Source organism: Gymnoscopelus braueri (assembly GCF_963280865.1).
Source record: "Gymnoscopelus braueri genome assembly, chromosome: 18".
In the NCBI taxonomy this organism is placed as follows: Eukaryota; Metazoa; Chordata; class Actinopteri; order Myctophiformes; family Myctophidae; genus Gymnoscopelus; species Gymnoscopelus braueri.
The window spans coordinates 26,965,583-26,988,415 of record NC_137618.1 but is presented as its reverse complement, the minus strand read 5'-3'; the positions used below and the strand labels follow the sequence as shown (position 1 = coordinate 26,988,415).

At 42.5% G+C, this 22,833-nt stretch overlaps 3 protein-coding genes across 4 annotated transcripts; 2 read left to right on the top strand and 1 right to left on the bottom strand.

Annotated features, from left to right (window-relative positions):
• Nucleotides 1-295: 295 nt before the first annotated feature.
• On the top strand, nt 296-7,928 carry tbccd1 (TBCC domain containing 1). 2 transcript variants are annotated; one of them, XM_080412307.1, is made up of 9 exons: nt 296-483; nt 1,020-1,084; nt 1,192-1,458; nt 1,696-1,857; nt 2,107-2,223; nt 2,377-2,626; nt 2,820-3,006; nt 5,215-5,739; nt 6,350-7,928. In XM_080412307.1, exons 2-9 carry the CDS (start codon nt 1,022-1,024, stop codon nt 6,588-6,590), a joined length of 1,812 nt encoding a protein of 603 aa, XP_080268433.1. In that variant the 5' UTR covers nt 296-483; nt 1,020-1,021; the 3' UTR covers nt 6,591-7,928. The 2 variants fall into 2 exon arrangements, with proteins under 2 accessions (XP_080268433.1, XP_080268434.1); XM_080412308.1 differs by having other exon boundaries at nt 996-1,084.
• Nucleotides 7,929-8,532: 604 nt separating this feature from the next.
• Nucleotides 8,533-10,439, top strand: crygs2 (crystallin, gamma S2; the record flags this gene model as incomplete). Its single annotated transcript, XM_080412177.1, has 3 exons — nt 8,533-8,550; nt 8,814-9,056; nt 10,130-10,439. The coding sequence occupies 3 exons, from the start codon at nt 8,533-8,535 to the stop codon at nt 10,400-10,402; spliced, it is 534 nt and encodes a 177-aa protein (XP_080268303.1). The 3' UTR covers nt 10,403-10,439.
• A 46-nt stretch (nt 10,440-10,485) lies between these two features.
• lcmt2 (leucine carboxyl methyltransferase 2) lies at nt 10,486-18,181 on the bottom strand. Its single transcript, XM_080412306.1, has 14 exons — nt 18,046-18,181; nt 16,859-16,983; nt 15,252-15,333; nt 14,964-15,144; nt 14,656-14,812; nt 14,361-14,550; nt 14,008-14,112; nt 13,562-13,649; nt 13,013-13,237; nt 12,678-12,923; nt 12,348-12,445; nt 12,035-12,222; nt 11,261-11,396; nt 10,486-11,066 (listed from the first exon to the last, which is right to left on the bottom strand). Exons 1-14 carry the CDS (start codon nt 18,079-18,081, stop codon nt 10,851-10,853), a joined length of 2,073 nt encoding a protein of 690 aa, XP_080268432.1. The 5' UTR covers nt 18,082-18,181; the 3' UTR covers nt 10,486-10,850.
• Between the last annotated feature and the right edge of the window lie 4,652 nt (nt 18,182-22,833).

Genomic DNA, 22,833 nt, shown 5'->3' with positions numbered 1-22,833 from the left:
TTGGAATCTGAACGTTTATGTAGATACACTACACTATGTTGAAGTTCATCCATGACTGACATAATATGACAGTCATGTATCTATGTAAGTTAAAATGTCATGAAATGCAATATTTTTAGGTTGGAGTAGGAACAAAAACCCGTACGTTGTATTTATCTCAATCAGATAATTCATTTTAAATGTTTACACAGTAAACGACTGATATCAAAACAAGATCCATTCATATTCATAAAAGTTCACCTCGGGCGCGCGCCCGTGAGCGCGCAACAGATGGAGTGACTGTGAACAACAGGGCGCCAAATAGGAAGAACCTCGCGTGCGTGTCTTGTTGTCTATCTGCTTTCACAACAAACCCAACGGCCATCATCACAGCTGAAGTTCGAGATCTTTACTTTCACTTATGACGGACTTTACAGATCCATTGCTCTCCCTGGAACATCGAGATAGAACATCATTCTGCTTGGACGAGAACAGAAGCTCAAAGTAAGACCCACAGGAGGCGTCTCCCTCCATCCCTGCTTGGTTAGCATAGTTAGCTAATGTTTGAGAGCCTGGAAACTATATCTAGGCTATAACCCCATCCTTCAAGTTACGTTTTATGCTGGAGAGATCGAAAGAGAACGTTTCCTTGAACACTCACTGCTCCAATATGTTGTGAGATTGAATCACGCTTGCTTGCATGTTAAACTAAGGTGATGTCAAGTGTTTTTATGATGAGCAACTCTGATGCCAGTTGTCATGGGAACATTGATGCTGTGTGGTTTGCATTATTATTACACCATATCAGATTTAAGCTTGTAGACAAAGAGAAATGGGTAAAACTATTCTCCCTACAGCTCTCCAATCAACAAAGTCTGTACGTTTACTTTTTATGGGTATTGCATAAAGTTGACATTCAGTAGTTTGACTGTGAGATTCTGTGTGTAGTAGTCACTTTGTTCTGTGTCATGCTAATACATATTATTATTATGTTATGAAAACCAAACGTTCTGCAGCTATTTTGTCTCATTCCTTATCAGACATGGAGCCTGACAATGTGAGCATATGGCCACGCATGGAGCCCTTCCTGCTGGGAGCATTGCCGGTGAATATATTATACTGTTACATGGTCCCCTATGTAACATCAGTTAATTCATTGTGTGTCCCACACACCGATGCTCTAAAAAATACTAATGCATGATGTCATTGTAGGTGGCTCCCCCATCCAAACTCGGCATCTACTACCTTCGTAAGATGGTGACCTACGTGCGTACGCGGGATGGCTGCTTCCCCACTTTGGGCTGGCCCATGTGGAAGCACATCGCCTGTGGAAAGCTGCAGCTCAAAGAAGACCTGGCATGGCTCTATTTTGAGACCTTCGACCTGCTTGTGGGCCACCCGCCTGAGGAGAAGTTGGAGTGGGCAGAGTCTCTGTCCCAGTGTTCCACGTCCAGAGAACTGGATCGTCAAAGGAGCAAGGTGAGAGACGAATTTGTCAAGCTGTGTAAGCTAAGAGCTTCTATTCCTTGGAACTGTAACATTATCTCACCATGTCACTTGCTTTTGTGAGTCATCTATCTTTTGTGGGGGCATACTACTGTGCTCATTGTTTAGGCTCAGCTATTTTTTGCCCAAGGGGGAAAGTGAACCAGATATTGATATCCACCGCCTGTATCACTTTCCTCATCTCCGCCCCTCCCCTCCATTCTCTTCCAGTTGTCTGTGGACACACTGCAGTTCCTCCTATTCCTCTACATCCAGCAGCTGAGCCGTGTGTCCCTGCGGACCTCTCTGCTTGGTGAAGAGTGGCCCAGCCCCCGCGCCCGCTCCCCCTCTGCCTGCTCCGACCGAGAGGCCAAGACCAGCTCCCAGAACAAGGTCATTTCCCCTGATGTACAACACCATATTACCGTGGAAAAATGTCCCATTATATGACGATGGTAGACTTTAGAAGGTTATGGCAGAAAGTACCACACATAAAAACATTTGTTCATAAATGCTTATGACTTGATGATTTCTGCAAGTACATTTTCCACTGTAGGAAACTTGTAGGACTGGTTTTGCATCCCCTTTTCTCTCATTGTGCGCGCTCTCTCTCTCTCTTTGTGTCCTTCCTTAACTCTGCAGAACTGGGATGACCAGGCCCACCTGTCGTTTGTGCAGAGCCACTTGTGTGAGCTGCTGGAGCTACTTGTGGAGCCAGGCCAGCTGTCGGACTCTGGAAAGGCCATACGAGATACTAAGGTCTGTGGACCTCAAGCATTAGACAACCGCCTATGGAGGTTTATTTTAACAAACCTTTAAGAATGTTTATTATGATAGATTGAGGCTGATTGTATAAGAATGTTTATTAAGATGGATTGAGGCTGTTTGTGTTTTACGGTCGTGACTGTCCAGGTATCAGTGGAAGCTGTGCAGGGCTTGAGTTTGCTACTGGAGGGCTCCATGGGTCATGGTAGAAGTGTCTACCCTGTACACAAGCTGCTGGTCAAAGACCCCCTGCAGGGCCAGGCCGGCTACTCCAAACTCACCCGCTCCTTTCCCCTGCACCAGCTCCTCACCTGCCTCCGAAACAACCTCGTATTCAACCCATTTGGCATGACAACCTGCCTGCGTTCCGGCAAAAAACTGGCCTGGGCCCAGCAAGGTATATACAAATCTGCTTGATTCAGGAAGAGATGAAAACCCCATCACACCTATAGCACATCACATATAGAACACTTTGATTTGTATTACCACAGGTGTGTGTGCTAGCTCACCATCTCCGCATCTACATGTCTCTGTCAACATTACTTTCTATGTTCACTTGTATTGTCCCATCTTGTGTGTGTGCCTTCCAGTGGAGGGGGCCATGAAGAGAGCCAAGATAGCCAGGAACACCCACTTGGCTCCACCTGGCAGCAGGATGGTGCTCATGTCGCAGGTCTTCAAACAGACCCTGGCTAAAGACTCTGAAAGGCTGGTCGGTGCCAACATCAAGATCCACCGATGCTCCGGTGCCTTCATCTATCTCCTCTCACCTCTCAGGTAAGGCTGGCCTACCCCGAACACACTGGAGCTCATAAAAACAGCACGGATGTAGTTTTTTTTGGGCGGTGTAGCCGCCCCTATAAGTGGGGTTGGGACGTCTCATTAGTATTAGTTTCCTGCACTGTGATTGGCCCAGCTGGCCCAGTTAGCTGTACTGTGATTGGCTGACTCTATTGGCTGACTATTCAGCACTGTGATTGGCTAGCGAGACACATGATGACATTAATAACCTATAAATAAGATTATGGACTTCCAAAAATCACTTTTTTGAAGTGAGCTTCCATCACTATGATGACCAATAAAGATTCTTTTCAATAAATGTATTTCTTTTTTGAAGTGAGCTTCCATCACTATGATGACCACTGTGATGACCACACCGCCCACTTCACACTGGGTGTGATTTTTCTTTTCTTTTTACTATTAACTTTGCTTAACATTCTGCCATTTATAGCATATTTCAGTCTTACTAACATTGATACATGGCATGCTGTCAAAGTATAGTTTTATTATATACATCAATTGGAGATTTTAAATCAATAAAAAATAAATGAGGATCAAAAGAGGCGCAGGTGCTGAACTTCAAACTACAAAACGTATAGACAAAATAAATGTTTGCACACTGTAGCTCCCTTTTGCATATTTATTTTGGTACCACCTGAGTGGGCTGAGCGACGCGTTGAGCACACTGCTCTTCTTCAGACTAGTTTGGCACAACAGAGACGCCATCTTAAATACAATGAATGAACAGGTCAAGTGATCACCTGATAGGCAACCGGTGTGCAATGACCATTTAAATGATTTGTAACATTTTCATACAAAGTGAATATACATAAAAAGGCATATATTAAACTAGAAAATGTGCTCCTCGGAGCACAAGTCTCCGCCAGCAGACCCGTGCTATTTTAATAGCACGGGTCGTCTTGGTAGAACGGGTCGTCTTGGTAGAATGCGCGTGGTTTTTGGTGTTCTGCAGGGGCGACTGACTATGTAGTGTCTGCATCTAAAGAATGTTCTTCTTGAAGCAATGTGTCATATGGGAGTCGTCGTAATTGACTGGTTTGTTCAAATGCTTGTCTGTCTTCTTCATCTTCATTGTCTTGAACAGTTTCAGCAGTTGATTGGTGTGTTTGATCTATGTCAGTTTTCTCTAGTGCTACATAATGTATTTGATCAAGGTGGCCAATTGGGACGCATGACGAAAAAAAATCCTATAAATAGGTGTGTCACTTCAAAAGGCCATTTATGACTTTTGAAGTGAGGTAAGACAGGATCAATCAGTCTTCATTGGAACAGTACCGTCCGTGCGTGTGTGTGTCCCTCTGAGAACACCTAACACTGGTCAAGCAAAGGCGCAGAAGGCCAAAGCTAAGAAAGCATACTCATCTACAACAGTAACACAGAAGAGGACTATAGAGTTGAATTGATCCCACAACAAGGCCGAAGTCTTAATACTGTAACAATTGGCCACCTTGACCAAACTGTTGTAGATGAGTATGCTTTCTTAGCTTTGGCCTTCTGCGCCTTTGCTTAATAATAATATCATAACATAATATCAGAAGGAAACCTACATAGATGTGAAACACTGTATCATTATTACATGTAGACAGATCAATGAAACATCACTATAGTGCCAAATACAACCAGTCATAGAAAAGGCCTAATGCTAAAGTCATCATTTAGGCCTCTTGGTGCAATGGTATCTAGAGTATAGATCCAGAATAACTCTCTCCTCGGTAACAGTAACAGGTTATCCATATCTCCGCCTCTACGGGGACATTTTACCACCTCAATGCCAATATATTTCAGAGTAGATACATTATGATTTGCCTGATTTAAAGTGGACAGCTACAGGACTTGAATTATGGTTGCGGATAGCACTCCTATGTTTACAGATTCTCGTCTTCAGGGCTCTAGTTGTCTTTCCAATATACACCAGACCGCAGGGATATTTAAGCATATATATTATTTGTTTTGTTTTGCATGATATAACACCTCCAATTTTACATTCTTTACCTGAATGTGGATGATTGAAAGTTTGTTTTTAATGTAAAGTTACACTGTTGACTCAGGTGGTACCAAAAATAAATATGCAAAAGGGAGCTACAGTGTGCAAACTCTTATTTTGTCTCTAAGATTTTAAATGAGAGAAATTATCTTTTGTGTGTGTGTGTGTGTGTGTGGACATGCATATGTATGTACCTTCAGATCAGTCAGCGTGGACAAGTGCCATAACAGCACGGTGGTCCTGGGTCCTGTGGAGACCAGCGTTCACATCCACGGCTGTGAGAACGTGCACGTGGTGTGCGTGGCCGCCCGCGTAGCCGTCGGTTCCTCCTCGCACTGCACCGTCCGCGCCTTGACCCCCACCCGCCCTCTACTCTTACCCGGGAACACAGACATCACCCTGGGGCCTTTTCACACACACTACCCCTCCCTGGAGGACCACATGGCCACTGTGGGACTGGCCGTGGTGCCCAACGTCTGGGATCAGCCCTTAGTGCTGGGGGCCGAGGGCTTCATCCACTCCTCATCCGCCACCAACCCAGAGCCGGGCTGCTTCCGTCTGCTGCCCCCAACGGAATTCCATACCATGGTAGTGCCCTTCAAGATGGAGGGGGATACATGTGAAGTGCCAGGGGGGCTTCCTGCGCCGTACCAGGCAGCACAGGAGGAGAAAGACAAGAGGATAGAGAATTGGCAGAAGACTGTGGCAGAGGCTCATCTCAACAAGTGAGTTTACAATGCAATCATGCATCACAAATACAGGAGCAGAGGGCAAAAATGACCCCGGAATTACTTTCTGGAGTTCGGTTTATTATCTTGTCATTAAACTTGACTTTTACAGGGTGGTTAAATTATTATCATTTTTTCTCCTTTTTAAGATAGCAATATCATGTCTGAAGGACGGCCCATTGAGTGAAACATTGTAATAAGCTAATTAGAAAATTGGTGTCTGTGGATATTTCTTCCTTTTGCAGTTATATTTTTTATTAAAAACAACATTAATTTAAATGCTAAGAAACTTGGATACCAGCTAAACAATGAAACTAGCATCTGTATAAACAACATCTGAATATTATATATACTTTATATAATATATTTATTTAAGTTTGTTGTGCGGCTTGCCTACACTATGTCGCAGAAGCATAAATTAGGCTTTACAGTTTACTGTCTTTTTTTGGAGAATAGACTGTCCTCTCCCAGTAGTAAAGCGGATATGGAAAATGCATGTAGGAAGCACAGGTGAAGAGAGTCAGTGGCTTTAAGTAGTACAGTATCTGTGGGAAATTCCCTGACTGCTTATCCATTTCTAACAGATTCTGTTCTGTCTTGTCTCCAGGGAGCAGCAGCAACAGTTCCGGGACTTGGTGGAGCAAAGGTTCCACAAGTGGCTGCTGGAAACGGGGCACATACAGGAAGTTGATAGCCTCATACCCCGTACGCTTCAGTCTCAGGGGCCCCTAAATGAATCCTCAGGAGACTGCCCAGGTAAACACAGCTTGGTTGAGTCCACAGCTAATGGCACCAAACATGTCGGGACCAGACGGGCAATGGGACCGACACTTGGCTTGCTGAGTTGACTTATGCCATTGTCATTTGAGTGGTGTTCTGGAATATGAGAGAGCTATCTGGCTTGCTACGTTTTGGAACTCTGAAGTTCGAGGTATATGCTTGAGTATTGTTTATTGCAACTCTTTGTGATCATTGTGCATGATAGGTCAACGCATGTCGCCAGCAGAACTGATGCCATTGATCCAATTTGCGTTGGATGTTATGTGCTGCCATGTCTACAGAGTTTTACTAGAGAAAAGGTACGCTAAGACATGTCAAAGCTAGAAGTAGGAGAGCCGCAGATCTGTGATCTGTGAGCACCCTCCTTGAATTCTCCAATCTGTAGATAGGATGGCATAGAGGTGAAGCATGGAGTGGAGTCTGAAGTGACTGATGCCTTTTCTTCTCCAAATTGTGCACTCTAACGCATAAGATATGCACAATGAAATAGTATGAAATACTTCTAACAAAGGAAAAGTGAGACATACGCAGTTGAGGATAGGGAATATAGATGTACATAGTTATTGTTATAATGGCATTTAGGAGTATAACAGACAGCTGGCTCAGGTTAGCTTAGTATATTTTTGTCTACAAAAAATAAAGCGGGGGATTGGGTGTATAAGACAAGTTTCACCCAGTGAGTCTAAGGTTAATTTAATCAATATATTTAGCTGTTTTACTGTTATTCGATAATTTATTAGTGTCCCCAAAATGTAGCCTCTTCAGTGTAATGGAAGCAAATTCTTTATTGTATACTTGATGTGAATAGAGATAAAATACTTAAAAGCCTTTTATGTGCTTAAACGAGGCCTGTATGAATATGCCTTTTTTTCATAAGCATTGTGATGAGTTTTTCAAGACTGGTGCTGCCTCAAAGAAAGGATCGAGCATTTATTTACCTCAGATAGTTCTTGGCCTGGAGATTACATGCTTATTAAATGTTTATTAAATTACATACATCGTGCTCTGCTTTGTATTCAGAATGTCAACAGCGTCATTCTCCCAGTGCACACCTTTCAAATGATATAGAGCTGTGTTGAGCAGAATGTGCCCAAGGCAGCTTCTTTACGTTATATGGGCAAAAGGAGGTACATATTGCATCATATGGACTGCTGAATAATATATTTCATAAAGAACAATGTTGCCAGACTGTCCAAAATGCTGTAGTGTTATGTGTTATTCACCCGTTCTGTATTTTCACCTTTGTGGCCAGTGTGGAATATATATATTGTACTGTAACTTACTATGCCTTACTGCTGTAACCGAATTCTTATTTGCACTATGGCCTGAACACGGTATGAAAAGAGCACGATTCACAATGTAAATGTAAGAAAAGTTATAGATAAATAAAGCTGTACATTTTCTGACTTTTGTGTAATTTTTTGCCTTGCATGTGTAATTTCCAGCTCGCATTTTCTCATCACAAGACGGCATAGTTGCTTCAATGTATTTAATGAAGAATCTCAAAGTAAGATAAAAACAATGAGCAGTTACTGACACTTGAAATACTATAAAGGACTTTTGACATTTGACAAACGTTTGCACAACAAGGCATTCGTAATACACTGCAGGAAGAATTTTGGCATGAGTTGGTGGGTGCTAGCCAAGTGGGTCAGGTTGGTGGGGCTTGCACGTGCTGTGTTATGGTGCAGGCGTGAAGTGAGGTGAGTTGCGGGGCATTGCACCCAGCCAAGCAGGGATAGAGGGGGCGGTCAGTGTACGCTCACAGTCCTCTGCCATTATGCCATAATCCCACCTCGTGTTTCTGGAAAAAGTCAATAGCAACAGAATCACTGACTCAATTTTTGGATCTCATTTTCATGACAAAGCGATTGTTCCCCCACTGCCACCACTGTTTCTGTTTATAAAAGTGGAAGAGCGTGGATATAAAAGGGGCTGGTGAACAGCTACTCATGCATCCAGACTTCAGGGAGACCGCAACCACTCAACACCAGGGCCAGGCTGCATACGATGTCAAAGATGGGCAGGGTGAGTAAGAGAAGATGGAATGAACAGCGGTGATCTCATGTCATTTACAGTAGATGGTGGATAAGGACACTGAAAATGCCAAACATTTGGTGATACTATGACTTGACAGGAATGACAGGAACCTAGTCTAGTTTTGTATTTTAACTGAGAACAGCAACAATATTTTGAATCAACTGTAAAGAAGCAAAATCTCTAATATATTATCTTTTAGAAAGGAACCACCTGTTGTCTGAATCTGAAATGGTAGCATCTATTTCCTCCAGATTGTATTTTATGAGGATAAGAACTTCCAGGGCCGTCGCTATGAGTGCGACAGCGACTGCTCGGACTTCCACGCCTATCTGAGCCGTTGTAACTCCATCCGGGTGGAGAGTGGAGCCTGGGTGGTGTACGAGAGGCCAAACTACATGGGTTACCAGTATGTCTTGACCCGGGGGGAGTTCCCAGAATACCTGCGCTGGATGGGCCTGAATGACCGCCTCAGCTCCTGCAAGATGATCCACTTTGTAAGTCAGCCACTGCCTCGTCTGAAGGCGTCTAGAGGTTTCTGCTCAGATTTAACAACCGTTTGAACACCTCAAAGCAGGTGTTTTAACTAACCACAGGAACCCTAGAGTCCCTATTCTGGGGCAAACACTTTTGGTGAAAGTAGCATATCTACAAGCTGACAACGCTGGAATATAGTCGGAAGCTTGTAGAGGGCTAAGAGATGAGAGGAAAAAGGAACAGACCTAGTCAACTAAGTATAAAGGGTTTAAGTGGTCAACACCTCAAAGACGTGTTTTAATTACACCAACTTAAGACCCCCCCTTTCGGCACTTGCATTGTACAACCTTGATGTTATTCTACCTATAAACCTGTAAGGTTCTAATATCTAAGTGACAAAATAGTGTTCTGTTCCATACCTCTTGCAATACACAGTGTGGTGTGGCATTCGGACCCACTGCCTACTGGACAGAGTAAATGAGGAAAAGGGCTGAGTTTGGCCATGCCAATGCGGCCATGCAGTTGGTGTTGATACTACTGGTTCAGGGCTTCATCAATGAAGATCAATACCATGCAATCTATTTCCAGGACCTGCACATAATGCAGATCAATATTGCTTATCAGCTGGCCCAGTACCACGGGGCATAATAATCAGTCATCCCGCTTTCATACAAAACAAAAATCTATCTAATTCAGTGCAGTGTACGTACATTTATAATGGTGCAAAGCAAAGCGTCTAACAGAAATGTCAAATGACAGGATTCCTAGTCGCTTTTGAGTGGAACATGATGGCATACTATGTATACCTTTGGATCAAATGTCAAAGGCCAGAAACAGATGTCCTTGTGCTTGTCCATGTTGTGATATGAATCTCATCTCCCTATATATCTCCCCCCCTTCCCCATTTCTCTTACCCCACATCCCCTCCCCTTTCTTTCCCAACCCACTGCACTAACCGTTCTTCCTGCAACACTCTTCCTCCCCTGTGCTCCACCCACTCCACTGCTTTGCGCCCTTCCCTGGAACACAACTGACACTCAAAACTGCCAACTCCATCCAAACTCCTACCCCTTTCCTGCGTCCCCCCTCCCAGACCAGTGGGACCCAGTACAAGATGCAGCTGTATGAAAAGGCAGACTTTGGGGGCCAGGTGTACGAGGCCACAGAGGACTGCCCCTCGCTGCAGGAGAAGCTCCGCTGGAGGGAGGTCTACTCCTGCAAAGTGTTTGACGGCTCGTGGGTCTTTTACGAGCACCCCAACTACCGCGGCCGCCAGTACTACCTGGAGAAGGGAGAGTACCGCAAGCCCGGCGACTGGGGCGCTGCTGGACCCACCGTCCAGTCCTTCAGACGCTGCACAGAGTGACCCGACCAACCTCCACCAAAATGAGTCCCATATAAAAATTACGCCCCCAATATGATCGATATCAGACTCAATTCTTGACAATTTTATGATTTTTTTTCAAACTGAGGTCTCCACCTGAAATAAAAAACCTGTCTGGTAAGCAAACTGTGAGAACATTTATTTGGAGTGTGATGTGTCAGTCTGTTTATGTCCTGGCAGACTGTCGTCCTTCTGTAGGATTGGTATGTTACTGTATATGGGTAAAGCCTAGCACATTCAAGTTCCATTCCCACTAAAAAAGCATACACTATTAGTATAAAGCACTTTAGATGAAAGTGTCCCTGATATAGCATATAGAGAGAACCAACTATTTGCCATTACTTTAGATTCATATCAGGCCTGATAAGAGCATTCTCTCAAATAATTTAAACTCCACAGCTCCTCCTTTGGAATATTTGGATTCTTCTGTTTAGGTTTGTACCAAACTAGCTAAGTCAGTGTCAGAGAAGCGCACATCATTTAATCCCAGTGCAGATCTGAGGTCCACAGTGACAGGCTGACGGTTGAGGTGAGTCCCGAAGGAGAAACAGTTTCCTCCCCCACCTATCAGGAGCACAACTGGTTCGTCAGGGTCTGTCAGCTCACTGCAGAATGAATGTAGCAACAGAGGCCAAGGTACAGAGGTCTAGAAGAGGAGCAACAGACAAGAGAGACATTTCAACATCAAGTCAATTGTTTAATGGTCCCAAACATGAAGCTGATGGGGAAATCCATCATTAAACCCTTAAGGTGTGAACAATAGGGGAAATCCTTTAAAGCCTATTCTATGTGATATTTGTATATAGCTATAATAAACAGCAAGAGGTAAAGTCAACTTACTGTGTCCAGAGTGAGCTCCACACTGATCCCAGTGGTCAGATGTATAAATGCAACACCTGGCACACACTCTGAATGCAGCCAAACTCCACCCACCAAAACCAGACGATCTCCAATCACATGAGCACAATGAGAATATCTGGACAGAACAGAAGGGTGGACACAACATTAGCTTTCTTTACATCACATTAATTTGGAAGACTTCCCATCTGTGGAACAAGTGAAAATTCATTATTGGGGTCCAGGCAGCGATGCTGCTGGTCCCTCTTGTATTTCTGATTCTTCTGCCAGGAAATCTGCCTTCACATGCATGAAAATAAACACAAATTGGCACATAAGTCCAGTACTATGCCAAACATCAACTGGCATTGTGGCACTACTAAACTTTAGACCCCCTGATTTTTCATACTCAAAATATATATATGCCCTGGGGCTTGGCCGAATCCGCCATTCCTTCGCCGGGTGAAACAACACAGCTTTCACAATTGGAATTGCATTACGGAACGTACACATTGTTACATTTTGTGGGTTTATTTCGTCATAGCGCAGCATATGGTGAAGTATTGCAGGTGAAGCGCAGGTCATTGCAACAACCACCGATCTTCTCAAAAATGAAAACGGGACCGCAAAATATTCTAAACTTTCCACGATTCTGCCAATAATCATAGTCTTTGAGACACACATCCGAGTTTTTGCCGCGTCAAACAAGGGAATCACGTGACGTTGATCCCCTTCCCCTATTCGCTCATACTAGGAGATGTGTAGGCAGAAGAATACCTGGCAATAGGAGGGGGCTGGACCGCTAGCCTGTCCCAGCGGAAGCCTCTGTTGGTGGGCCTTAGCAGTACTGTGTCTCCTAGTGGCACACCCTCCCTCCCCAGCCCACCAAACATAACCACTCCTCCCTGGTATGGACATGCTGACTGGGAGAGACGGGCCGCAGGTGGTTCGCCCTCTATCACGATCTAACAACACACACACATACACACACAGTTGATTACAATTAAGTTTATTACAATTGCAGAGAAAGACCAAGACACCACTGCCATTGGCATGTGGGAGCTATACAACTGTGTTGGGTTCAACAAACCTCAGTCCAATGCTTCTGGTCTACAGACAGGAAGTGACCATCACCCAGCACTGGCTCCGCCTCATTTCTTCCACCAAAAATGAACAGGAAGTCCTTATCTATGGGGAAATGTAGAAGGTTCAACCAATATAATCACTCATTTATTCTTGCGTCTGTAAATAAACAATGATTTGAGGTACATGCCTTATTATCAGATAATGGTTTATCCGATTTTCTTTACTTTTACAAGCAGAGCTTACACTTTCCAATAACAGAAAATAATGTATTTCCTGGCAGGAGTATATTCTAGCTAGGTTAGAGCTCACACCTCCTTTGTTGTAAATCTCTCACCGCTGTGGCTGACCACGGTTGCAGAGTGCCTCCATCTTGGCTGTGGTGTATCCCCCGTGCAGGCCATCTCCTTTACGGACAGTTTCACAATGCCCTGGTCCTCTGAGCCAACGGAGTCAGGTGGACCACAGAGCTCAGCGGTCACTTTGAGCAGGCTTCTGATTGGGTTGAGGGGTGAGGAGCGACCTCCATACAGTATGGCCTCCCCTCCAGGGAGGGAGGTCACAGTGTGATATAGCCGCACGCCTTGGTGGTAGAAACATTTATAAATGAAAATGAATGACCTCCAATACAGTATGCTAGTAAATGATCAAGAAAAGCTGAAACAAACTTACCCCAGTCTGTGGAGGATTCCACACAGGCACATCTCCAGCCGGCCTGACCTCTGAGGAGAACCCTTGGGGCTGCCCCCCTGCCTCCTCGACTAGAGCCTCCAGTGAGCAGCACCTGGCCTGGGCCCATAGAAGTGGAGGCCATGCCCAGTCCCTCCACACCCACTTCCTCTGGGAGGATCCTCGCACTCAGGAGAACGGGGCTCGGAGAGGAGATTATGGATGCAACTGGAAACACCGAAGTCAAATAATAAGAAAACAGAGTTTACAAAGACAATCACAACTTTAGCAGAGAAAAACACATAAGGCCTGTTGAGATATGCAGCCGTTTACTAATACTAATCAACTGAAACAAATACTATATCATCTAGAAAGCTTTGGAGGGGACACTGGCGTGTCTATCCTTCTCCTTATCTGCATATTTCAGTTAACTAAAATGTTTTTCTTTCAATTCTAGTTTTTGTTATTTTGTTAGCTCTAGTCAACTATAATAGCCCTGGGTATGACACAAGAGCAAAATGACCACCATGTGAACATGGTCAATTGAGTTACCTGGAGGTTGTGTGAGTAAAGCCTGTTTGGTCAGAGTGCCTCGAGAGGCGGTGAGGATGAAATAGTGGGAACATTTCTGGTGCCATTCCTGTGGGGATACAGATATAAAAGGACATACTAAATTGCTTAAATCGACTAATTCTGCTAGCAGCAGAATCTGTCGGTGCTACTGCCTTAAACATGTGATGTTGTTGTTGGTAGGAATGTACACAGGAGCACCTGGATGGAGAGGACTGAAGAGAGGAGGAGCCAAAAGGCAAAACAAAGGCATTTTTCTTTTACTTTTTTTAATCTATCATAAGTAAGTTAGGCAATGGCATGCCTATGACACGGCCAACTTTCAAAATAGGGTTGAAAGTGGTTAACCTACTAGGTATTTACAGTATGTAATGCTGTACTATTTGAGAACAAGTGCAAGTAACAGGAAATAGAGCCAAGGTGCTAACCTCATACTCATCAAAAGGCTCCAGGCTCTCCACTGTGCGTCTTTCCTCCTCAACGAGGTCCAGGTAGAAGTCATTCATGTCCAGACAGACACAGTGCTCCCAGCCCTGACAACACATCACCAGGGACACCATTACTCATTCTGACTGAACATTTGAGCATGATTCAAAAATAAAACATAATTAATCATACAGTTTATCATAGTTTTAATACTTTAATACCATTTAATGTACATAATTAACCCACAGAAATGGGGAATATTTCATATGAAATTAATTAGGATACAAAACACACAAAAGATAACAGTCATAATACATAATGGGGTATATTGTTGTTGCCCTAACTTGGGACTGACCTTGTCCAGGAACCTGCGTATCTGGGCAGCAGTGTTTGGGTATTGTCGAAGCGCATGCAGAGTAGAGTTAAGCTTCAGGAAATGATCTTGCATGATGCGACCAAAGGGATCGTGGGGTAGGATCTGTTCATACATTACAAAGAGGGATTGGGGCAGAAGCTGCGCTGCCCAACCAATGACAGCGTCCGACCTGTACCACACAAAATATCCAGATGTACCATATAATTCCTGCAAAAACAAATCCATGCACAAATACAGCGATAACGCCTTACTCTGACACATAAATGCTAAGTACCATTGTGTATCCATGTAAGTAAGCACCACTTCAGAGAGCAGTAGGGTAGGGGCAGCCCAGTCCATCCCGGCCTCACCAAGAGCTTCTTCCACCTGGGGCGCTTCTCTAACATCCACCCCTAGCAGGCGATACTGACTACTGGACACATATACAGGGTCTAGAGACAGTCATGAACACATGAAAGGCAGTTGATATTAGCAATGTATACAGTATCTAGCCCAAACAAATGTGTATGTTTTGGAATAAATCACAATTTCGCTGGTCTAAATTACTATGAATTTGTGATGTGAGTGGATGTCATGGTAGACCTGTGACAGAAAGTGGGTTGGAGTCCAATTTTCCACTCAGTGTAATATTGCCACTGATCAGGGCGGTTTTGCGTCGAGCAACATCTGGGAAATCCACCTCGAACACCACAGCTCTGTCAAGAGCCGCCTCTTCATGCAGGCGGAAATACAGAGAGTCAAAACCTGCACCCAAAGACAAAATCTAGATGAAGACAGAGGATGAGAGAATGAGAGAAAAATGAAAATGAAATAAGGTGCATATCTTCAATGAAACATGTTGTTAACTTGTACTAACAATCTAATATCAACCTGTCTTTTAGGACAGTTTTCAGTCACTTGAAGAAACCTCTTCACACAGTGGTCCACAGCTCTCCAGCGAACATAGTAGCCCCTGAAACAAAACATATTACTTAACATATACATGCTTTGGTTGATGATCCACTGTGGATCTGACAGTAGCTCTCAAAAGTTAAGTTAATGCCTTATTGTATAGCTGTTATTAACTCTTAAATGGTAAATACATTATAAATGCTGCATTTACAGTATATAGCGTCTTTAGCCAAAGCGCTTTATGATGTACATTACATTCACACACCAACAGCAGAGGAAACCATGCAAGGCACCAACCTGCTCATCGGAAACAGTTAGGGGTTACGTGTTTTTGATTGTTGAATACTTGGATGACACAAAAAGCCAGAGGCTTAATTCCATTGTGGTCCATTAAACATTCAACACTCAAACTTCTGGACAAAACAGTGCAACAAAAAAACTACACAACAATATAGAAAATGAAAATATGCAGGTATTCATGATAGGGTTATGATATAGCGTCATAAAAGGGGGTGGGGGCCCGGTATATGACACATGGGGGAGGTCACTCACAGGGAGTGAGCAGAATTTGGCTAAGTCCAATTTGAATGTTCATGGAGCCATGCTTTTAAGTCAGCCTTGAAGGGCTGTTAGTAGAGCATTCTACTGTGTTGTGACTGCGCAATAGAATGCATTTTTACCCTTAGGCAACTTGAACTTGGAAGGGACAAGGTCAGAAAAACTCCCTCATAGGTGGAGTACCTATGAGCATTCCCTACTCTGGAGAAGTAATTCGACAAGTACTTGGGAACTGCTTCTTTGAGTATCTTGAAAAGCAGAACCATTGAGAGCTTTCTTCCACCTTGAGCCTAATGAAGTGGTCTGGGGTTAGGTGAAACCTGGGGTGCAAGTTGAGAAGCAATCACACAAGCTTATTTTGGGAGGTCTGCAGTTTATTTGTCAGTGACTTGGCGATGCTGCTAGTGTATGATTAGGTGCAAGCATAGTCAAAATGACACTGGATGAGGGCTCCGGCTAGAGGCCTTAGAGCACTCCTGTTGATAAATGAGGAGATCCTGTCCAAGGACGGGTTATTATGGATCCCACCCCAGTTCTAGGCAAAACCTGCTCTGATTGGCCAGCAGTCGCTGTGATTGACAGTTCTCGTTTTTGCAACTAAGTATGCCTAGGCCTAACCTAACCTTAACCCTAACCTCAGTAAAACTATGCCTGCCAGGGAGCCAATCAGACACAGGTAAGGCGGTGGTGGGATAAGGATTCATAATCACGCCTCAAGGACACTTCGACACTAACCCACCCAGGGAGAGCCAGGGATCGAACCAGTATCCTGCTGTTCCCAAGCGGCCGCTTTACCTCCTGAGCCACTGCCAGAGGTAGCTTGCCATGTTTACAGTACACATGGCAAGCTACATTGTTGTAGTTTCATTAATACAGACGCAATCTGTCTTGAGAGATTAATACAGATGTAACAGCTGGTATCCCTGTTACGTGGAGTTTTTCCTTTTTATTTTGTAGAACATGACAATATCACTTTTATTTCTGAAACAATGGGACACTTGAGACTCCAGCGTCCAGTCCAGACTGACCTGTTGATGAGCGGGGCTCTTCTGGACACCTTACACACAAAGTGTTGGAGGAAAGCATCCTGGAAGTATCCCTGTGCAGCAGCAGACACCTTGCTCACCACACTGTTGTCATTAGTTCCCTGCACCTGGGAGGAGAGAGCACAGCCAAGCCCCAGTTCACCTTCTCATAGCATTCACATTGTACTTTCATTTAAACTTAGTTAAGTGCCAGGTTTGGGTAACTTACTTGCAGTGGTGGAAAAGGTACTCACATTTTTTCCTTGAGTAAAAGTATCGATACTGCAATTTAGAAATACTTTAACAAATAAAAGTCCGGAACTCAAAATGTACTTGAGAAAAAGTACAAAAGTATTGGTATCAAAATGTACTTAAAGTACCAAAGGGAGAAAGTACTCATTATGCAGAACGTCCCATTTCACAACATTTCAAATGTATAACAATTATTTGAAAATAGCAGATCTACAATTAAGCTCACAATGCGTCGCTGTGAGCTTCTAAATCGGCTATTTTCAAATGGCTGAAATGTAGGGCTGAAGTTGTTAATGCATGTTTTGTAATAATAATCAACATCTACAAAGTAACTAAAGTGCTCAAATAGTGGAGTAAAAGTGTACATTTGCCTCTGAGGTGTAGTGGAGTAGAAGTAAAAGTATTGAAAATAGGAAATATTCCAGTAAAGTAAAAAATCACACCCTGTGTGAAGTGGGCGGTGTCTTGCTAGCTAATCACAATACTGAATGGAGTCAACCAATCATGTACAAAAGATAAATACATTTATTGAAACACTCTTTATGATGGACGAAACCATAACTTTAAAAAAACAAATTTATGTTTTTTTTAAAGTTATGGTTTCTTATTTAGGGCTATGCACATGTGTCATGTGACACTGGCCAATCACAGTCCTGAATAGATTGTGATTGGCCAATCACAGCGCAGGATAATTGTACAAATCTCCAAACCTCACTTATAGGGGCGGTTTCACTGCCCAAGATAATTGTACAAATATCCAAACCTCACTTATAGGGGCGGTTTCACCACCCAAAGATACCTCAAAATTGTACTTAAGTACAGTACTTGAGTAAATGTACCTAATTACTTTATACCACTTGCTTACTTGTGCTGTGTGCGAGAGAGAGAGAGAGAGAGAGAGAGAGGGAGGGAGGGAGGGGGGGGGTGAGAGACCTTACCGCAGTGTCCCTTCCCTGCTTTGGTGTGATTGGCATAACGTTGACTGTCAGTTTGTCACGTCGCTCAAAACAGTCCAACCATTAAACATAGTATGAAATCAAATACATTCTCTTTAATCAAGTCTAACATTTTCTTCTTATGTGCTTTTTTTTAAAGCACAGAAGCCTACGTCACAATGACTTCCGGGTCCGTATTGTTGACATCCGGATCTGTCATCATCCTGGCGAGCCGCTGACGCCCTCTGTTGGCTCAGATGTGTAACATATGGATATAATTAACCTTGCATGTAGTGTAGAGTCTACACTGTAGACTACTCTATTACAAGTTTTGTCCGGTATTACATTTTTACTTGAGTAAAAGTACAAAAGTATTAGCATCAAAACATACTTAAAGTACCAAAAGTAAGTACTCATTATGCAGAAGGTCCCATTCCACAAGTTTTCAAATGTATAAAATTCCTTTGAAAATAGCGGATCTACAAGCTCACAATGTGTCACAAAGCTTTGTGAGCCTGTAGATCGTCTATTTTCAAATTGCCAAAGTATATAGCTCTGAAGTGGTTTAATAATAATCAAAGTAAAACGTACAATTTGCCTGTGGAGTAGAAGTAAAATGATTGACAATTGGAAACACACCACTGGATATGATGACAAATTCACCATGCCATACAACTCATTAGACATGACTCTCAACTGTGAGTCTGCGACGTTAACACGCGGTACCAAATGGCACGTTTATGGCATAAATGAAATATATGTGATGATGTAAATAGAAGAAGTAAAGAAGTAAAGAAAATAGGTATTTAGGTTTAATTGTTTTATTTCAGTCAGCAGAGTTGAGCATTTCCATTCTGATAGCTTGCAGTTATTTGCAGTGGTGTAAGTACATTTACTCACTCTACAATTTTGAGGATTTTTTTACTTTACTGGAGTATTTAAAATGTTCAGTACTTTTACTTCTACTCCAATACATCTGAGGCAAATATTGTACTTTTACTCCACTACAATTATTTGACAACTTTAGTCACTAGTTACTTTGTAGATTTTGATCATTAGTACAAAACATGCATTAACCACTTCAGCTATTTTAAAATAGTATCTCTACAAGCTCTCAACGCGTTGCCTCGTTGTGAGCTTGTAGTTCTGCTATTTTCAGAGCATTTTTATATATTTGGAAACTTGTGAAATGGGACATTCTGCAAAAATGAGTAGGCTACTTAAGTATACTTTAATGCGAATACTTTTGTACTTTTACTCAAGTTCATTCTGAATACTGGACTTTTAATAGTAACAGAGTATTTCCTCATTGTGATATTGGTACTTTTACTTAAAGTACAAAATGTCAGTACATATCTTCTTCCACCACTGGTTATTATTTTGACAATGCGACAGTTACTGCGGCTGCGCGCGCATGTACAGGAAGTGTGAGCGTTCCCATGTATGTCCTAGCTCCGTTCCGGTAGCAAATATAACACATCCGGTTTCTGAGCTAGCAAATATAAGGTTTCCGGTTGCCTTCAAAGTAAGAGCATTGCATTTAATGTTTTATGAAAGACATACATGCATTTCGAAAAAGACATTTATACAGTGGTGGAAAGTAACTAAGTACATGTAATCAATTACTGTACTATGCATTTTGAAAAATACACGTATACAGTGGTGGAAAGTAACTAAGTACTACTCCACTACATTTCAGAGGCAGATATTATACTAGTTACTTGTTACTTTGTATATTTTTGATTATAATTACAAGACCACTTCAGCCCTATTTAAACTTTGGAAATTTGAAAATAGCCGATCTACAAGCAAAAGATTTTTATATTTATACAAGACCACTTCAGCCCTATTTAAACTTTGGCAATTTGAAAATAGCCGATCTACAAGCAAATATTTGTATATTTAATTACATTTTGATACCAGTACTTTTACTTAATTACATTTAGAATTCAGGACTTTTACTTTTGCAGAGTATTTCTACATTGCAGTATTGATACTTTTACTTAAGTAAAACATTTTAGTACTTTTTCCACCACTGCATTGATGGATGTATTTATAAGAATTAGCCTACGCCCTAACAGGTCGTTATTGAAATTGGCCTTTGATCCACATTCAATGGGCACTTAGCACATTTTCCATACACCCATGTTTAACCACTGTGATTAGACTGTAAACAGGTTTCAGATTTAAATTGGAATGCCAAAGATGGCAATCCCCTTTCTATAAATAATAATAATAGTAGCTTGTACAGGTGTAACATGTGGGGGGTTTATAAACATATTTAACAATACAATACAGTGTGTGTGTGTGTGTGTGTGTGTGTGTGTGTGTGTGTGTGTGTGTGTGTGTGTGTGTGTGTGTGTGTGTGTGTGTGTGTGTGTGTGTGTGTGTGTGTGTGTGTGTGTGTGTGTGTGTGTGTGTTTGTCATGGCATGGTGTTAAATTTCCCCTCAATTTCTTTAGAGCACAAAGCCCAAATACCATTGAATATAATATATATGTATATATATATATATACGTATACGTATATGTATATGTATATGTATATGTATATGTGTGTGTGTGTGTGTGTGTGTGTGTGTGTGTGTGTGTGTGTGTGTGTGTGTGTCAATGCAACAACTACAGTTGTTAAAAAACAGTTTTGTCTGAATCCAGCCACTGTAGTCCACACACTAAACCTATATTTTCTACAGAGGTTGTGAATATTTGATTGTTAGGTTAGTGCATCAATGATCTTGTTGTACAGTATGTTAAAATGTTTTGTTGAAATGTATATACAAAAAATCTGTTATTTCTAATTATGCTGCCGGTATCGTGTCTGTGATTATAATGAGCAGGGGATTTGAGCAGGTCACAGCTGATTAGAAGGTTGTAAAGTAAGGGTTTTTTTTAGGCAAACTTTGCAGCATTGGGTAAAGAGTAAATAATATATATATATATATGTGTGTGTGTGTGTGTGTGTGTGTGTGTGTGTGTGTGTGTGTGTGTGTGTGTGTGTGTGTGTGTGTGTGTGTGTGTGTGTGTGTGATATATTTGACTTGACTGCTGATGTTTGTGAAGGTACATCTCCCTTCAAAGACTATTTTGAACAACTAAGGGCTACAGCCAATAATACAATTAAAACCAGCAATGACACAGGTGAAAATCAATACCATGGAGAAACTATTTTAAACAAACTGTTCTCAAACTTCCTCCCAACTATTCCAATATGGTCAGATCTACTCTCAGGTGATTTGCAGCGATTCTCTGGAGCCTATGCTGCACAAATAAACCATGGTAAGAAAAGCACAGCTATTAGTGAGGCCATGTTCAAAAACACAAAAGTGTTGCTTTTACGAAATGAGAAACACAGAATTGACGAATGTATACAGCGCATACGCTCACTATACAAGCAGTCAGCCATAGATTTCATTGCCAAAGTAGGCTACAGGATATCACGGGCATCACAGCGTCCACACCCACCACCTGTAGAAGAGTGGAACAAAAAGAGAACTCTGCCGCCACAGCTGAGACGCTCTTATCAAAATAAGCCACAAGCAAAATGACAGCTCAGCAAGTGTGCCAGACAAAACAAAGGCACAAAACAGAGGCACAAATGAGGAAATATGCAATAGTATATGCAGGTTTGCAAATAATGAGAGTAATTGTTGGCTAAATGCAACCCTACAATCGATACTGCATCTGCAAGTAGTACAAGATAAATTGAAACAGTTGACACCTACTTATATGGTTGCGATGTCATCAATGCCAGGGAATTTAGCAGCTCTCATCCAAGCGTTTTTTCAAAATCCAGGGCACACATTTGATGCTAAAACAATCCATGGTGTCACTCAAGAATTAGTCAAGAGCATCCCAGCGTTGTCCTTGTCAATGCACAATGACCCACTAGATTTGATACACAAATTATTAATCTGGTTGCATGATTGTAGTGTCCAAACAACTGCTATGGCAAAACATACAGACATCTGTAAAAAATGTGCATCGAAAGTTGAAAGCATTTCATGCGCGCCTACTGTTTTTGCATTACCGCTGACACAGAAATGTGAGTCCCTCAATTCTCTTTTCGAACACACAATCATGGAAGGTGAAGGTCAACAGAGATGTACAGCATGTGGTTCAGAAATGAAGAGACAAATATGTTGGATTGATGCTCCTGATGTCATTACTCTTTCTGTGTCCCGTGTTGATAATGGTGGGACGGTGCTCCACACGCCTGTAGTCCCATCTGATATAATCGAAATTCCCATTCGTGACAGCAGTAAAATTAAGTATAAGTTGGGCTCAATCATTTGTCATGTAGGCTCAGTGGCCAAAGCCGGACACTTCTGGGCACATTTGCTTTATGACAATGTTGTAATTAGAGCAGATGATACAAATATAAACATCCTTCAACCAGCAAATGCATTGCAATTGGCAAAACCACATGGGTACATTTATTTCTATGTGAAATGTAATGATGCATCACTTAATGCTGTTATCACAATAGAGGACAATTTAATCACTAAGCACCGTCTCCTGTCCAGTGTCCAATTTGTATAGGCTATGCACTGAAAAGGGCCCTTTTCTGACCCTTGACCTCACTGGACGGCCCGCCACTTTTTTTTACACCTTAGTGCCGCTTAGCGGAGAGTGTGGCTGTGTAGAGGGGGTCTCCCCGAACGCGTGCGTACCTCAGAAGTTCCGGCACTAAGCACCGTCTCCTGTCCAGTGTCCAATTTGTATAGGCTATGCACTGAAAAGGGCCCTTTTCTGACCCTTGACCTCACTGGACGGCCCGCCACTTTTTTTTACA

Excerpts from the sequence above, each read along its gene's own strand:
- tbccd1 (XM_080412307.1), top strand. The coding sequence starts at position 1,022 with ATGGAGCCTGACAATGTGAGCATATGGCCACGCATGGAGCCCTTCCTG. Across the intron at positions 2,627-2,819 it reads ACTGGCCTGGGCCCAGCAAG|TGGAGGGGGCCATGAAGAGA; the intron begins GTATATACAAAT and ends TGTGCCTTCCAG. Across the intron at positions 3,007-5,214 it reads TATCTCCTCTCACCTCTCAG|ATCAGTCAGCGTGGACAAGT; the intron begins GTAAGGCTGGCC and ends ATGTACCTTCAG.
- lcmt2 (XM_080412306.1), bottom strand. The coding sequence starts at position 18,081 with ATGCCAATCACACCAAAGCAGGGAAGGGACACTGCG. Across the intron at positions 15,334-16,858 it reads AGAGCCCCGCTCATCAACAG|GGGCTACTATGTTCGCTGGA; the intron begins GTCAGTCTGGAC and ends GTTTTGTTTCAG. Across the intron at positions 14,813-14,963 it reads CAACCCACTTTCTGTCACAG|ACCCTGTATATGTGTCCAGT; the intron begins GTCTACCATGAC and ends GACTGTCTCTAG.